The sequence below is a fragment of the Pocillopora damicornis genome, chromosome 8, assembly GCF_964200805.1.
Source record: "Pocillopora damicornis chromosome 8, jaPocDami1.2, whole genome shotgun sequence".
NCBI lineage: Eukaryota > Metazoa > Cnidaria > Anthozoa > Scleractinia > Pocilloporidae > Pocillopora > Pocillopora damicornis.
The window spans coordinates 23,371,305-23,389,326 of NC_142677.1; the positions used below are offsets into that span (position 1 = coordinate 23,371,305).

Genomic DNA, 18,022 nt, shown 5'->3' on the forward strand with positions numbered 1-18,022 from the left:
ACCGGTGCAGCGCTCTACCAACTGAGCTAACAGGCAACTGGGGGCTGGTCATTAAGTTGGGTCCAAATAAACCATCGAAGTGATGAATAACGATTGTAGATATATGAAAATTATATTTGTGCACTGCGGTGAAGAAACAAATATAAGAGATCCTCGCAGCTATAAACACTACTGAACTAGTAGTTGAAATAAGACCAGAAAAAAATTCAAGCCCGTGCGGGCCTGAACTTTTTTCAGTTTTTCTCAGTTGGTAGAGCGCTGCACCGGTATCGCAGAGGTCATGGGTCTAATCCCGTACGGGCCTGAATTTTTTTCAGGTCTTATTTCAACTACTAGTTTAGTAGTGTTTATAGCTGCGAGGATCTCTTATATTCGTTTCTTCAGCGCAGTGCACATATGTGATTTTCATATATCTACAATCATTATTCAAGAATAAATTAGTTGAAAGAAAGGCGCTCGCAGATACCGCGGGGATTAAGAGTGCCAATTTAAAAGATAAATTTTTGCTCTGGAGTTTTGCGGCTTTCCGAACTGCCTAGATGTGGGGAAAGGCCGCAAACTGCCATATGCTGCTTAGAATGATTAGGGAGATTAAAGTGTCAAGCGACTGGTTTAGATGCGTCCTAGTCATTTCTTTCTACATCGTTAAGGTGTTCTCGGAATCGGTCACCAAGTTGTCTTCCTGTTTCATTAGCCTTTTAAAAGGCTAATTAATTTTTCCATCGAAAATAGAGCCTTTCCTAAACAGTAGAAGACAGAAACAGACGAATCCCACCCGGAAGATCAGATTACACGATCAACTTTAAAAAATGTCATTCTTATAAAACGAATTTTACGTTTCTTAAATGATTTCAGTTTATTCGTAAAAATATTGAGAAATATTGATTGTCTTTACGTCTTCAATGATACAAATGACCATACATTGAGTTCGATTTGTGTTAACAGTTCGAGTATAAATTGAACGACATAAGTTGTCTCATTTATTGAGAATGTATGGTTTATGGATCAAGATTACAGAAAAGTTGAGCAGTGACAGCTCGCCTGCAAGAAGGGCATACGTCAGAGGAGCCCTTCATCAATTCCCTTGCACAAGTTCTACAGTACAAAAAATGGCCACAGGGCATAATAAGGCAGTCACGAGGCTGTTTGGTACACTTCTTACATAGCACAGAGCTTCTGGAATTTTGGAGTTTCATTTTGAGATCGAGAACTTTTTGGGCACTTGTCGCCTCGGATTCTTTTACTTTGTCTAAATTCTTCTCAAACACCTCTTGCTTCTCCGTACAGTCACGCTCCAGCTGCTCTCTAAAACTTTTACGAATTTCAAACATAGCAGTGTGGTAATGACTTCTCAGTTCAGCTTGTACCATCTTATGCATGCCCAGTTGCTCGCTGAGACGTAGTTTCTCGGCATTTAGCTGAATTACGCTTTCACTCATGTTTGAAATCTTGGACTGAATGGAATGCATTTGAGACAGCTCTTGAGCAGCTTCTTTACCGATTGCACAGGAAGACAGGAGACCTGAGGGTCAAACGACAAAATAAATCAAAAAAGAACAATGTCACTTGTACACCAGGAGTAGTCCCTCTTTCCGAGCTTGGTCAAGGCGGTACTGACTTTATTTTCCGCTGACCTCTATTGATTCGCGCAACGAACAGCTCCTGGAAAGACGAACTACTTGTGGTCACTCTTGTTTGTGACTGTTTTATATTATTTTCATTTGATCAGTCGTTTCATTTAAATCTCTATTTGCATTTGCTGAAACACCCTTATTCCAAGCTAATAAAGCCCCCCTCACTCAGTCTTGTTTATGGAAGAACGTTAGGCGTGGAGGAATTTTTAGGTAAGTACTTAGATACAATATGGCCAGTATTTTAAATCCGAAACAAAGAACAATTTCACAATTGAAAGTAATATTCAATCTAACGTAGCCGGAATCATTTCATCCTCTTAGTAATCATTGCTGCTGCGATTTGGTCGAGGCTTTAGAAAATTAATAATCAATTTATAATTTAACTAAATATCAATTGCCTCTCTATTCTTCATGGATTAAATCCAACATATTTGATAATAGGGAAAAGATTTAGTTATTCATTTATTTATTTATTTATTTTTATTTGTGATATAACCCAGCTCAGCCTTAAAGCTGGTTTAAATGGGAGGCTGTGTAAATAATAACTAAGCTAAACCATAACACTGAGAGCAACGTCACCTACTCTGCGAGAAGCGCATAGGTTCTTTAACGTACCCCGCCAACAGTTCAGGGTAGATGCAGGAGGTGATAGGGACTACTGTTTATCATCCTCATCTGAGAAGAACAGAGTGCCTAACCATTTGCAACTGCCATAGCAGAGACAGTACATTCTCCTTAGATACTTTAAGATCTTTATCAAAATGAAATCAAATTGCTACGCCCGTTATGAGATGGAAACACCTATCAAAATTAAATAACTGTTATAGAAATGCGGGCTAAATTTTTAGTGCAACCCATTGATGATGTTTAAATGTGCATCGAATGTCGTAAGGAGAACATCTGTTCTCACTTAAACTAAACAATCGAGCGGTCTAAAGCACAAACCTCGACGCTCATTGTACTCTCGAAACTCAGTGACTCCATGAGGCCAAGTAAACTGCACACATCCATCTAAGCACCCATCTTTCCAACTCCCTTCTTGAACAGTACCATCCGGAAGCGTCAAGGTCCCATAGCCGGTCATTTTATCGTACTGCCACTGACCATCATATACAGCACCAGAGGAAAACATCAGCTTTCCATGACCATGTCTAAAATAATTCCAAACAATTTTATCAACACGTAAGGCTCGGTTGCCCTAAAAAACGAATATATAGTCTATGTGAAAGTAAATCTGTATGAAAGCGAAGTTAAAAGCAAATTACGCCGTTTTCAGTAAATTAGAACTATCTTATATTTCTCTATTGCCGTGTGTACTCAGTCAGACACGAGTTGAGGTTCTTCTGAGTCTTTCCGAAACAGGAAGCATGAAGCTCCATCATTTGAAAATTTCTTTGCATTCTTTATATGCGACGATCTTAAAAATGCATTAACGCAGGCATTCTCACAGTAGTGGCCGTTACTGGACTTCTTTTATTCTTGGTTATCTCGGTGATTGTTTCTTTGATTTAAGTTGTCTACCAAACACGTCAATGCATATCTCTTTTCAGCAGATATCTACGTACTGCAGCCCGTACTTTGTTTTTACCTCATGTTTGTTTTCCATCCACCACTGTAAAGTCCATGTTTAGCTGATGCTGGATTGTCGCAAGCGAAAGAAAGGATGAGGCCTTTGCCTATCCCATCTCTCTTGCCTGTGTGTAAAACAGAGATGTTCTCTTAATTAAGAGTTACACTTTCTTGCGCATGACACTGCACGACCAGTTATTGAATATTCCTCAACATTAGGCATTTTGCCGAGTGTGAAGTCTTACTCATGGGCAATTAACATGCATGGAATGCCTGCCTTGCATTGCCTTTGAGTAGAGATGGAATTACATCTCACGTTTTTACTATTTTTGACCTTTTTACTACTTTTACTACGTTTCACTTTTTAGCATAAGATACGTAATTTTTTTTATTGGGAAGAAATTAAGACTTCTGTTACAAAGACTAATGACGTTCAAGCAACGTAGGGCGCGATAATGAAACACTTAAAAATATTTATCAGATATGAGAAATAACACGGGGACGCAAAATAACAATTAACGATGATTCACAGAGACAGAGGTAATTGTCCTCGCTTTCACTGAAAATGATGTAAATACCGATGATCATTTTTCACTTTGTAGCCTTTTAGATGGTGCTGAACAGTTTCTAACAGTAGCCGGACGGTTGACTGGACTGAGCGTTACCTTTACACCAGTCTCCTGTGTACAAAGTTTCACCCGTCACTGTTTTAAGGCTACCATGACCATGTGGAAGTTTTCTTTGACTACTTGCATTGTAGTTGGTAACTGCAAGAAGATATTGATCCAGTAAGTAATAAGCTTCATCTGAAGATGTCTATGTAGTTTTAGTTTTTGTACCTTGCTAACACAATGGAAGTATGAAAAACTACTCAGAAGTGGTTTTTAGCATATATTGGTCATTATTTTTTCCTTCATTCATGGAACGAGATTTAAAAGAAGCGGAAGAGGAGCATTGATGAACTTAAAAAAAATTAAGTTCTAACGTGCGTCACGAGGTTGTAGCTCACACTGGCACTGCCAGTGTGAAGCGTTACGTTTTGACTGTATACTAAGTACTAGTCCTCTTCAGGCAACCTATAATGGGAACAGGTGGGGTCACATCAGACTTGAAATGCACATCAACGCCATTTCTTAGCGTTTCTTTGTCTGTTGGATTTCGGAGAGGGAACAAATAACCATTAACCGTCGATTTCAACTGTCGATTAAATATCCTACATTGGTCTTCATATCCAAAGGAAGTATGCAGGACAAAGGAAACAAGTGCATTGTGACAAATTGACGCTCCCTAAATCAAAATTGTACCTGCAGCTCCGCTGAACGGTAGTTTATCGTGATATACATGCTGTACAACATCCTCTGTTGTGGAGGCTTTGTGCTGTTTATTTGTGAAAGGATTTCGCACATATCCACACTCCATGCTATTTTTAAAGGCAACTTCCTCAAGAAAAGATTGCACCGCTAAAATGCCTGCTCGTGGCTTGCTTTTCATATCTGCAAAAAGGACGCCATGGTCACGGGTCAGGGAACACTAAACGTGCCTAGCAACACACTGAAAAAATTAATGCCGAAAAACTGAGTACCACCCGAAGGTCAACCTTACCTACTGCCGAAAGCCAAATCGCGCCCTTCTCTACATAGAAAGGCTATCATAAGATTTCTATTGTTTCAATTAAGCTTCGTTCCATACATGTGATTGTTGTTAATATTCCTATATCTAATATCAATTCACAGTATAAACACCGTATTGGTCAATATGATATCATTTGGTTTTTTCTTTAAAAGGGCGAGACAACGAATAGTACCCACCGCGTTGGTAAATGTCTATCTTAATTGTTCACATAAACATCGGAGAGAGAAAAAACTTCAATTAGGATACCCAGTTCTAAAAAATGTTTATTAATTAGTTTATCAATCATCTATATTGTATTACTTTACCTAAACTGCTACTCGATAGCTCAAGAGTTGCCAAGCTGACTGCTGTTAATCTTTGAAAAAGTGTTTTTTGAATGCTTAAACAGCGCATCAAAGCCTCTAAGGGTTGTTTCAGATCACCGAGGAGAACCTTTGAATCTTGCTCACAATTTTCACCTTTACTGCTCACATTGGAAGCCTCGTGTTCATCTGAGGTATGAACATCTTCCAGGACATCGGTGTTAGGCTGGCTTGAAGAGCATGAAGCACGACCAGCTATTTGGAGAAGAACAAGTCTGTAGAGGGAGTTCTGTATTTGTGTACACTTCATGATGCTCTTCAGCAGGGCTTCTGACAACTGTTTTCCTTCAGAAACTGTTAGAATTTGACCCGTTTCTTTTTCAACTCGTGGATGAGCACTGGCTCTCGAGGTGAGACCAACAATCGATTCGCGGAAAACATCTTGTTCAGATGATCGTGGTCGTTGAGCGTCGACTGATTCCGCGCTGCTCTCTATGATCACTGGCGAGACAAGTGTGACACTACATTGGTTTAAATGTTGTGAGGACAAACCTAATACCCCGTTCACACCAGCAAAACATGTTTTGTTAAACTGGTTTTCATTGAATGAAAATTATAAACAGAGAACTGAAAAACTTGATTTTCCATTGGATTCAAGTACTTGCTGACTTGCATTTCCAATGTGCTACATTCAAGTCAAAAATATTCGGTTAAATAGTTTCTATGAAGAAAAAAAAAATTAAACTGTGTTTAACAAAACAACTTTTAAACATGTTTAAGCTTTGGTGTGAATGGGGCATAAGCTTGATAATTTCAGGCCAAACCTGCTGAGTCTGGTGCGATTTTTAAACTAAATAATGTTCAGAATGCTATGGTCTCTAAAAGACCCTTTCGTGCCCAATTAATCGTGGGCGTGTTCTTTTGAGCTGATACGGATGACCGGGTCACGATCAGTGATTCAAGAACACTCATAAAATAGCGCACATAAGGAGTCCATGATCCACTCCGAGTAATTGATCCGGATTCGAATGGTACCAAATGAACGGCGCACCCTGAGAGAGGATCAGCGCAAGGGTAATGCAGCTCTTGAGCCGCACTTGATACAAGAAATCGTGTCGACCATAGTGTTCACCTAAAAGGCCTTTGTTGGAGGAGTAGAAGAGGATAAGTCACCAAAACAGATTGCAAGACAAGGATGTGTCTAACCAAGAGAATGCAATCTCTTGGTCTAACCAATAAAAGAAAAACCAATAAGTTTTCTTAATATTTTACTGAAATAAAAGTTGACAAAACCAAGTGCTACTGAGCAATAGAAACACAATCCAATGTTCTCAAGTTTTACTTACTTTCTGTTACATTTTCCTCTTTCACTGACGAATCAATCAAAGACTTCACGAGTTTATCCTCCCTTCTCTTTACACTTGGGGTTTCATATGAACCAACCTGGCTATTAGCTCTACCTAATTACATACAAAACGGATTAAAAATCGAAAAAATTCATAAAAACTATCAACACTTTTGCTAAGATTCTCTTTCGTTTCAGCCGCAGTGCTTTCAGTAAGACCTGGCACCCGCCGAAGTTCCGGCGCGCACTCTGTTGTGAATTTCCGGGTATACTTTGGAAGCTTTCAAGAAAACTCACGAAGTGTGACCTAAAACACCTCGAGATCTTCGATAGTTCTTTCAGTTGACTTTTACCTTACAAACAAGTTTTGATAAAAATTAGTGACATTGTCTTATCATACATTCCAGCATACATTTCATACATTTTCAAGCAACAAAAGAGTTTCCAAGAACATACTAACTCAAATTTAGGTAACTAGTAACCACATGTCGTTTCAGAGGATTTTTTTCTGTGAAACTCAAGGAGCAGGCTCGAAAGTCAGTAAATGGAAGATTTTGATCGGAAATAAACGATCAGTTAAACAATTGTTATAAAGGAGACGAATATATAATGATCATCTACGGAAGTTTAGCCCCGAAAACTCTGTTTGAAGCCAGTTTGTTCTGAGTGGAGGTAATGGGATAACAAGAGGGAATTTTTTTTTCATCCTCCGGTGGGTGCTTTACCAAGGTAGCCACTTTCTTCAAATCTTATTGAAAGCAAGGAGTTTTAACACTTATCAAATATGACTAATATCCTAAACGCTATAATGAAACGATTCAATTACATAGTAACATTTAGCTTACCGAGTTTAGCAAGGAATTTTAGCGGTAAAATCTTCAGTTGATCAGTATCTTCCATTCTGAATATTCCATCAGGGTCGTCAATATTGATTAATGTCCCCCTTCTTGAACGGTCATCTCCAATTATAACTTTACACTTAAAAGTTAAAGGACATTACGGTTAAGTGAAGAGCCAAATAATATCGCTTTCAAACTAAGTAAGCAGATCTAGATGTATCACGGAACCATGCAAATATGAATTATGACAATTGAATGAAATAGGAATGCATTACACATAATATAGAATTCAATATTAGAGCATCACCATGAAGAAGCTGTCCTGGAAGTTTAGGCACTGTTTAATATGCGAGTAACGGGTCGCTAAAATAATTATTGTTCAGCCAGACTTTCTGTTCGCCATTTTTTTTGTTACACAGCCCTAAAATACCGACAACAACAACTACACCAACAAACAGGATGCTAACTTAAAAGAAAAACAAGGTTTATCCTACTCGGACTGACAAAATACGATGTGCACTGTTGAGAGTAACTTGGCTATACTTACTTTGTCGTTTTTAGATAACTTCACCGGATCAATATTTTCAATCGAAACGAGGACCGGGTGGTTTTCATCGTATAGCTTCACTAAACACTGGCGTCCGCTTACTGAGCGCAGCACACCCTTTTTGTTTATCAGCCTCTTACCTGTCTGTAAATAGAGGATCGCGCCAGAATAAAAAAAGTCACGTTAATGTTACACATACCAAAGAAAAAGGAGAAAGTACGAGTCTCGTTAAACGAACATCCCTTTGATAGAAAATACGACCACTTCGTTATCACCATGGTCTACTTTTTCTTATTCACAATTCTATAGTCTACGGACCAACACAATTATAAGTGACTCCTTCCTTATCTTACAACCTCGTCGATTCAATCACCTCGTTATCTTTGTCACAACCAAATTGTGCTAATAATTTGACGGTATTAGTTTTCACGGAATAAATGCGTCCCAGCCTCTCTTCTTTGCGAACTTCAGTCCGTAAGATTGTGAGTGAGATTCTTTGGCTGATTCAGCCATTTCTTTCCTTTGGATTTTGAGGTCGCAGAAAGTTTATTTTGAACACCATACCTCTTTTCAAAAAAATTTAGTTGGTAAGTAAGCCTCAGTCATGGATTTAGAAATATTCTTTCTCTTTGAGCACAAGGCTTACAACGCACCCCGTTAACGTCGACTATCCACAGCAGCAGCATACAGGGTGACCGTCACCCTAACCTAGTTTCGTAACCTTCCACACCACATGCCTCTTGCTCACTTTTTCTAAAATTTTATTTGGAAGGTAATAGGATTAATTCCTGACGTGAGAGTTCAGATTTTCTTGTTTCTGAGAATGGTTTTGTCAGAGGTAGACCTAAATTGTCTTTAACTTTCATCATGCTGCCATTTCATTAGCTTTCGATGTTTCAGCAGAAGACAAAATAGTTCTGCATTACGATGTACCGCACGTTCTTGCTTTCCGTCTTTGACAGAAGAACCAGCGAAAACTCAAATTTCCATCTATAACCTAAAAACATACCTTGTACGTTTCATTGATTTTTACTTCAATGTTCGTTAGGTCCCATTTCGCGGTATCGAATCCTGTGAATTGCAAAGGAAGATAATCTACAAGTGATTTCGTGGATGAAATTAACTTTCTGTCACGTTGAGGAGGGTTGTTACAGCGAAAGCGAGACATTAGCTTCTAAAAACTGACTGTATTTCGAGGAAACGAGCTAACAGGTTGACACCAAAAACGTAAACAAAAGATAAGGAGGTAAGATAAACCAATTGGTAGTACAAACAAAATGACGTTGAAAAAAACTTAAATTGATAACGTCTAAATAATAATGCAACTGCGCTTAGAAGGACTTCTTGAGAAACTGAGTGGAAAAAGTTTTAATGTTTAGGAGAAGCTAGATTAAAAAACAAGAAGACTGTGTAATTACGTGTGGTATGAAAGCGTGCGAAAGTGAAGGTGTAACTGACGAAAAACGATAACAAACTGAACAAAAACATTGACGAGAAGGTATGAGAAAAGAAAAGAAAAAACATTTCAAATTCGAAAAAAATTGAACAAAGGCCTTATTTTAACAATAAAGGGGCCCGCGTGTCTTCATTCTCCAAAATGACTGAAATTTCTGCCTTTTCCGCAAAGCAATTTAAAAAGTACGTTGCTCGAAATCAGGATTTGCAAAGTTCCCTGGTACACAAAAATTCTTTAAGGGTCCCTTAATTCTTAAGACTATTCTTGAGCGCTCCTCACACTTTCTTTAAAATCAAATTATCGAGGCTAGGTTGTAATTTTCCTCGGTATTCGACTAAAAAAAACCTTAAAGAAAACAGCTTACTCTGATTCTTCATGTGTTTGTAGTTTTATAACTATATTTTTCTTCCTTCTTAGCCTTCACTTAGACTCGACCACAATAGATACGTTGTTATTTTATCATGTATACTCTTTGCAACTCTTTGCAACTCTTTGCAACATGTCATATCAGCATTCTCCCGGAGAACTGAATTCTCGAAAGAATTCTCAAGAAAAACGCCTATTACTACGCTTTGCCCAAAATGTTCCGACATTTTTCTGACAGCAATGGCTCTGACGAAGGGTTAACGCTCGAAACATCAGCCTTTAAACTCTTTACGGTGGCCAATTTATGTTTTCAACTCAGTTGTTAACACTAAATTACGCTGTTATACTCTACCCACCGAAGCAACACCACAGTTTCTTTAGAAACTTACACCCTTTATTAAGTAACTCTCGGCTCCCACAAGAATGGTGTTACTTAAGTTACGCGTGTAGCTTAGATATCTTGTGAAATTTGAGTAAGATTTGTAAAACGAGACCGTTTATTCCAAGACACTCCTACGTGTTCTTGAATCCAAAGTGTTCTGAAGATAACTGAGACATACGGCCCATGAGGGAATGTCTCTCTCCTTTATCTTCCCTACACATAATGTAATATCTCCGAAAAAGACAAATTGAAAAAGTATCCTAATTCATCTCGGGAGTGTTCGGAGTTCGCTAACACCAAACCAAAACATTTTGAATTAATAAACAAAGAGTTAGCCCCTCACCTTCCAGAAACGACCAAAATGAATTGCAACGAACTGTAGAAAAGCTAGATGAAACAGTGTAGCTTGATGACGTAGGACCGTAGGTTGGTGACGTAGGACTGTAGCTTGGTGACGAAGGACTGTAGCTTGGTGACGAAGGACTGTAGCTTGGTGACGTAGGACTGTAGCTTGGTGACGTAGGACTGTAGCTTGGTGACGTAGGACTATATTTTGGTGACCTAAGGCTGTATTCATATTCTGATGACGTATATCTGTAGGGTGTCGAGGGGGGAAAACAGCTCGCTTGAGGACCGCGAGGTTTGCTAGAGTCGGAGGACATGGTACGGAAGCCAGACGATGTAGAAAAAGAACTATATCCAGAGCTGGTGTAAAAAGAGTTTTCATTTCTATCAGCAGCAGACGAGGGGGACGTGGTTGAAGAACTCTTCCCAAATGGCTCTTTCTGGGCATCAGCTTCATTCTGGTACTCGTAGTCTTCAAAGCGCAACTCCTAAGCAATTTAAAACAACGGCTACACTTAATGACGAGTTAGCTATCCTAAAGTCACTATGTTTGATATTTCATGCTCCAGCAGTGATGATGTAAGGGAGCCAAAATGAGTGATTTGCTGGCTCTTTCATCCAAGGACAAACAGTTTCCATGATATATTATAGAATACATGAATTATAAATCATACTCAGCTGCAATTATATATCATTATATATAAGTTAATAGAAAATCCTGATCAAATGCCTGTAGGAATTATTAAAAATTGAGCATTTATTTGGCACATACTCAGAGCCTATTAACTTCTACAATGATAACCTAATTACCCTACTTCAACGCTCTTGCTTGCATATTCATCCATCATAGTTATGGCTTGAAATCTTTCATTATACTGTACATCACTAGAAAGTGACACTGTGGTCTAAAATAAGAACAATCATTCGACAATTAGGAAAATACTTAAACAAGAGAATGGAATATCATCAACTTCAGCAATTGAACACTGATGAAACATTTTCATCAGAATGTTAACCCTTCAACTCCCAAGATCCGATTGTTAATTCTCCCCTCTAGCTGCTTAACATTTAATTCCTTGTGAAATAATTAAGAGAACTTAGTGCTCGACCAAGATGGCAGCTTCTACGTGATAAGTTTGAATATTCCCATTACCTGTCTGCTGATTTATGTATGGATGTTATGAGAAGTTTCATGTTCATCGCTTCTGGGAGTTTAAGGGTTAATAGCAGGAAATATCTAGCTAATTAAAAAAATACTGTCATCAGATCACTATTGAAGTTAATTACAATCTATTTTTAATATTCCAGAGCAAGGCTAAAAGTGTGAAATAAAAAAAACTCAGTCTTAGGAATGTACTGTTACCTTTATCTTGAAAAAAGTAATGGTACATATTAAGTTCTGGTAATAGCTTGGTACATGGAATTTTTTTAAATAATTAGTCAATTAATAAATTCATCCAAAATAGCTTCGCAACCATTTCCCATCCTTTCAATTACTGTAAAATCATGTTAATTCACATACTTATTCAGGTGAATAATTTTTTTTTCACAAACAAAATTTAATAAAACAAATATTGTGTTATTTTTTAAAAATTCAGGGTTGCAATAATTCAAACATTCTCTTTTCTTGTTTTAATTAATCTTTTCGTGACCATTTTGAATTGCAATTCTAAAAGAACTTTGTTAGAGTGAAAATTTAGTCACTGTTTCTGTATGACAAATATAAATGCTCAAAGAATGCAAGTTTTTTTTGGAAACAATATTGATTTCAACATTTGCTCTATGAGTACAAAGACTGGTCAAGAGAGCTTAATGCTGATTCACAATTAAAAATTGTTTAAGCAGAAACATTGATTTCCAATTTTTTTGTTTCTGTGTGACAAATATCAATGGTTAACAAGCTCAAGGAAAGCAAGCTTTTTTGGGAAACGATATTGATTTCAACATTTGCTCTATGAGTTAACAAAGACTGACATCAAGAGAGCTTAGTGCTGATTCACTATCAAAAGTAGTTAAAGCCACTGTTCAGTCAAAACACAGAATGGAAAGTTCATTACTGACAATAGAGAAAAAAGAGACTATGTAAGACAGTAAAAAGTTCACAAAAATGGTTGGATTAACAAACAAAAGATTGAATACAATATAAAACAAATTAACAAATTGTTTAGAAAATCCGAATTGGAAAAACCATTAAAGAACCAATCAAATGTTTCGGTTATCTGCAGAAGCATATTACCATTTTCGGTCATCTCACTCTTTTTCAAAAAATTTATCACTGCAGACAAACACCTGGTGGTTCCTTAACCACTAAATAATCTGTCAATATTACTGAAGCCAGTGGTTGTGATGGCATAAGTGACAAGATAACTTAACTACATGCAGTGATAGCCTTTAAATAATCTATAAAACTAGTCACATGTTTTTAGTAATTAACTACCCACTTTCTCTACATAAATATCCTAGTGACTAGATTTCAAACTTCAGTGCTAAGTTACATTGACCACCATAGAGCAAATAAACAATTTGTGGAAGCAATTTCAATCTTAACTGAATTTAAACAATAAATAACAAAATTTTTAATTCCCTTAGTTCCTTAAATTTACAATGCATGTACTGAATATATATTAATATTTATTAATTAATATACCAACAATAAGATGATCTGTAAGACCAAATAAGATCATATACAGAAAATATCATATGGATCAGATAATTACAAAAATGATATCTCTTTCACCATTTTTAAATCCTTTCCATGATAAATCAAGTGTATGGTATAGTCAATCAATAGCTAATTTAGCATAGCTGTCTTTTAACTGCAAAACATTTTTGAGCATCACAACTTGAATCTACCCAATCACCATCATACCATTAAATTTGTCACTAACTGAGCAATTACGATCTGAAGTACAACCAGTGGTGGAAATTATCCATTTAGAGTGAATTGTGATAATGACTCAATAATCACCAGCTACTATAATATTGAAAAACTTACACAAAATTGTATTGGACGTGTTCCAATTGTTTCCCATGTCTTCACCTTTTTATCTAAAATGCGAAATAAAACATGCCATAAGCATTATTATGACCATTATCAAATTTTAATTTTTAATAATTTCACCTGCCTTAGATTTGTTAAACTTGCCTCAATCCGATTTTTTTATGCCCTTACATGAAGAGATTTCTATTGAAATAATTTTGCTATAGTCCCTGTCCAAAACTTTAAATCATTAATTATGATTTACAACTTTAAGATAGACATCAATTGAATAGTAATTAAGTGTCCCAACTGTTGTGTCACATGTTACCAATTTCACCACACAGTATAACTATGTTATGTATAGACTAGTTAACAAATGATAATGAATAATCAAATAATAAATTTTCATAATTACAGGGAGTAGACATTGTTTCTCCTGAGTATAAAAATAATTCTGGCTCATTACAGTTGTCATCTTCAAATACAACATGTAAAGCTGTTTCCAAGGATGAGGCCATTCTTTCTTACAGACAGTGCACAATTGCGATTATTTGCAGCTGATAAAATCTACCAAATGTTCCTGAAAGTAAAGAGAGAAGAAAGCATACATGACTGATCTAAGTAAATTATACAACAATAAGTCTAATTATATTACACATCAAGATGTTCATGAATGCTGATAAAATAATTGTATCACATTACTCTACAGGTCATCAATTTAAGGTAAAAGAGTCTTGATAATATGATGTAAGGGTACTTGTGTCCTGGTTTTTCTCCTTTCAATGTACTATTAACAACAAACAATGATGTGATTAAATTCAGCCTTGAATTAATGCAAGCATTAACTTCAGGGAGACCATACATTCTACTCAATCATGAATATTTTCTTTTGGAACATATATTGATTGTTGATCTTCATTCAAAAACACATTGAGAAAGATGATTTCTACCTCTTGTTTGGATGTATATGAGAGGCACTTCAGAGCAAAGATCATCAAATATAATCATGTAAAATAAAAATATTCAACATATAGTGCATGATATTACTTCAAAATCACTATTTTACTGTCAGTAGAACATTACGTTGCTTAAAAAGGGTGCCATTCACCTAAGAAAAGGGCAGTCCCTTCTTAAGGAGAAGGAATTGGTATCATGTCAAACATATATCATGTCATCACTAGTCTGAGATGAAAACTGTTGATTTCGTTATCTGCAGGGAATTTAAATTATCTCCCTTATGCAAGCCAGATTGTTGCATTGGGCAAGCCCAATTTGGCAAGTGTGTTTTATAGCTCACAGAACACATTCAAAATGTTCTTAGCTTAAATGTTCTTAGTGTTCTTAGCTGCGAGGATCTCTTAAAATTTCATCTCTCCACCGCAGTGCAAATATATGTATTTTCATATATCTAAAAAATCTTCATTCACTTGGATGTTTATTTGGACCCAATTCATTGACCAGCTCCCAGTTGGCTTGTTAGCTAACAATTGGTAGAGCGCTGCACCGGTATTGCAGAGGTCATGGGTTCAAATCCTGTACAGGCCTGAAATTTTTTTCAGGTCCTATTTACAACTACTCGTTTCAGTAGTGTTCTTAGCTGCAAGGATCTCTTAAAATTTCATCTCTCCACCGCAGTGCAAATATATGTATTTTCATATATCTAAAAAATCTACATTCAAAATGATTTAGAGAACACAACTTTTGGAGTATTCATTTTATCATGGACTGGAAGATTTTAGTTAAAGCTTAATCTTTTTTGCACTGTGCTAAGAAATATGACTTCAATTTGGTGGTAAATCACAGCTAGCATGCAAATACATTGTGAATGCCCAATAAATTATCACAGGTGTAAAAAGAATGTGAACATTAGAGGAGTTAAAAACTGTACAGAAAAATTACTGCTTAAAACAAAACAAGAGAAGGAAGTTCCTGCGGTAAAAATAGCTAAACTGGAAAGATATTCAAACTCCTAATCAACACATGCCTGTTAGTTGAGCCTTAGGGTGGGCTTAGTGAAGGAAGCTTCCACAGAGAGAAGGGTCATAATTTGGGGCAAGGGAAAAGAGTGGGCAATCTAGTGCACCGCTCTAGCTAGATGGCCACGAATTAAGTCTGATTGTTGAACGACCCTCTAAACTCTTTTTGCCTGTCTTGAAGTAACAATCATTCACCTCTCATTATTTCATGAATGTTGCTTTCAATTTTTTCACTAAGGACAAAATTTATAGTTCTCCATCCTCCAGATGTATTAAAGGAGTACAAGTTTCTTTGACAATTTTACAGTACCACAGAGATCAATTTCCTGGATCATTCTTCAAATGCTAAGATAACGTTGTCCTTACTAAAGGATACTATAAGACAAGCTTATTTCTCCTGATTCAGCGATATTGCCCTACTTTAATAGCGTTCCTCGCTGGATTGTTCAGTAGGACTTCGTTGTGTCTATGTGGCTCGAAATTTGCATTAACATGTTCTTGCTCTTCTCCGATCATGAGGAAATCAATGACCTAAACACCACAGCGAAAAATGACGAACACTAAGCACTTACACCCATACTTTAGCCAAATGTGAACACAACTCACTTCCGGGTAGACGGCTGAGATTATTATAAACATTTACAGGTTTAAGCTAGCCAACACCAAGCCAAATTACTGAAAGCAACCTTTATATACACACCTGTAACTATCCACTGTATCCCCAAAATTTGCAGATTTATCGGAAGTTCGCCATCCATGAAAGTGTACGTAAAACTATTTGAAAACTCTCGTCAACTACAGTTCGGTATCAACCTACATACTAGACAGCCCGAAAGGACTTATGGAACTAGAACCTGGCGCTTAGCTCCTGCAGTGATTGGAAGGTACGTTTTATTAGGCGGGGGGGGGGGGGGAGGGGGGAGGGGGTGGGATCGGGGTATTTAAGAAATTTTTTGCGAAAAAAAATGGATTAATGTATGACTCTTCACAAATACCTACACAAAAACATCTGATCCTCCCCCCACCTCCTCCAAGACAAAAATAACCGGAAGTGAAAATAACTAAACTGAAGTGTAACTCACATAACGTGTCTGCGCACAAAGCACTTAATTGTGTGGCGTGTGATTGCACGGTGAAAACTTGAAAATGGGCAATGTGTTTAGAAAAAGGGTACAGGCTGTACGAGGTATAGAAAGAGGGAAATGCGCTTGTGGTGAATGCGAGGATTTCATGAGGTCAGATGGAGCAACTTGTGGCTGTTGTGGCTGTTTGCCGACTCGCCATTCTAAAAAGGATGCCCGCTACTCCTCTGACTCTGTTGGTGGCACATCGGGTGCGTGAACAAGTGAAAGTGCAAGTCCAGAGAAGTGGAAAGATGAAGACCTGGGGTGGATCCCGAACCCAAAGGGCGAATATACTGAATTCTAAAATAGTATTCTGCCAAAATTCTAACTGTCCTTTTGAACCACTTGTCGATACAAGGAAGCTTTCGCCGCTGTTTCGTGACTGAAAGAAAGCCCCAGTGGGAAGTTCGCGAGGCTTTGAAAGCAATAAATCACAAGTTGGCTTTAGTGAATTCTGACAATCCAGCGGCTGCAGGGAGATTCATGGAGCTTTATATGTCGTGTCAAGAGCGAAATGGCCAACTATAAACTTTAAGTTTATATAAGGATGAGAAGGATGAGACTACCAGCGCTCCACTTCTAACTCGACGACCATATCCCGACTATGGCAAACTAACAAACTTCCCTTCTCTCTTGGAATGCAACCCCCCACCAATGGCCGTGAGCCGGACGACTTCCAGCCTCGAGCTCAGATTAAGCGATTGTTTGAGGAAAGTGAACTAGTTAGTGGCGACAGCGTGGCTATTAGAAAGTTTTCAGATAAATATATTGTCCCCGAAAAGCTTGTGGCAGAGTATGTTGAGCAACTTGCCGAGATAAAAATGCCCCAGGAGAAAAAGAAAGAGGAGACTGAAAGGGAGCGCACGGAACGGCTGAACTGGGAGTATAATGACATTGACTGCGTTGGACTGTACAACTCCGATAAGCTGTCGTCCTTGAGGGTGGACGAGCTATCCTCGTACTTTTCCTCTTACAAGATCACCTTCAAAGGGTAGAAAGCTGAAAAGGTCGCAATGATCAAAGCGCACATTGGCAGCTTGCTGTACGATTCAATGGAGTGTCGACAACCTCAGCAGCCCCCACTGAGAAATGTGCAGCAACAAGTAACCGCAATTTCCGAGGTTGAAACTGACTCGCAAAATGATGTAGTAGATCGAGTTGTCGGTTCAAGCCCGAGTAGCTTAAGTGACGAATCGTCACCGGTGACTAATTTTATACCAGAACCCCGCGTGGAAACATTACCGCCGTCAAAATATGGACGAAAGCGGCCACGGGTCGAGAGAGACGATTATGTTAGCTGGGAGAAGATAGTTTTTTGATATTATATTTCGACACCTGTAAATAATTTAGATTAATGTTGGCTGATAGCTTTGCTTGTTTACACAAGTTTAAGGTTTCTATACACTTCGCGTGTTTGTTAACAAATAGGAGTCAACTAAGCGACAAGAAGTAATTTTTCCTTGCCAAAAAAACTGTGGCCCTCCCCCGGTTGCGTATAAAACAGGTTTGACCCTCCCCAATTTGT

General features: G+C 37.7%; 1 protein-coding gene across 1 annotated transcript; it reads right to left on the reverse strand.

Annotated features, from left to right (window-relative positions):
• Positions 1 to 830: 830 nt before the first annotated feature.
• Positions 831 to 16,209, reverse strand: LOC113675418 (uncharacterized). The gene is made up of 15 exons (XM_089180792.1): positions 16,074 to 16,209; positions 13,813 to 13,977; positions 13,413 to 13,465; positions 11,233 to 11,322; positions 10,416 to 10,905; positions 8,878 to 8,939; positions 7,869 to 8,012; positions 7,328 to 7,460; positions 6,484 to 6,597; positions 5,141 to 5,638; positions 4,508 to 4,696; positions 3,869 to 3,970; positions 3,223 to 3,328; positions 2,580 to 2,785; positions 831 to 1,522 (listed from the first exon to the last, which is right to left on the reverse strand). Exons 2-15 carry the CDS (start codon positions 13,913 to 13,915, stop codon positions 999 to 1,001), a joined length of 2,814 nt encoding a protein of 937 aa, XP_089036918.1. The 5' UTR covers positions 13,916 to 13,977; positions 16,074 to 16,209; the 3' UTR covers positions 831 to 998.
• Positions 16,210 to 18,022: the final 1,813 nt, after the last annotated feature.

Coding starts and splice junctions, on each gene's coding strand:
- LOC113675418 (XM_089180792.1), bottom strand. CDS start 13,915: ATGGCCTCATCCTTGGAAACAGCTTTACATGTTGTATTTGAAGATGAC. Junction 13,466..13,812: donor AGAAACAATGTCTACTCCCT/GTAATTATGAAA, acceptor TTCGCATTTTAG/ATAAAAAGGTGAAGACATGG. Junction 4,697..5,140: donor GCTATCGAGTAGCAGTTTAG/GTAAAGTAATAC, acceptor TCCTTTTTGCAG/ATATGAAAAGCAAGCCACGA.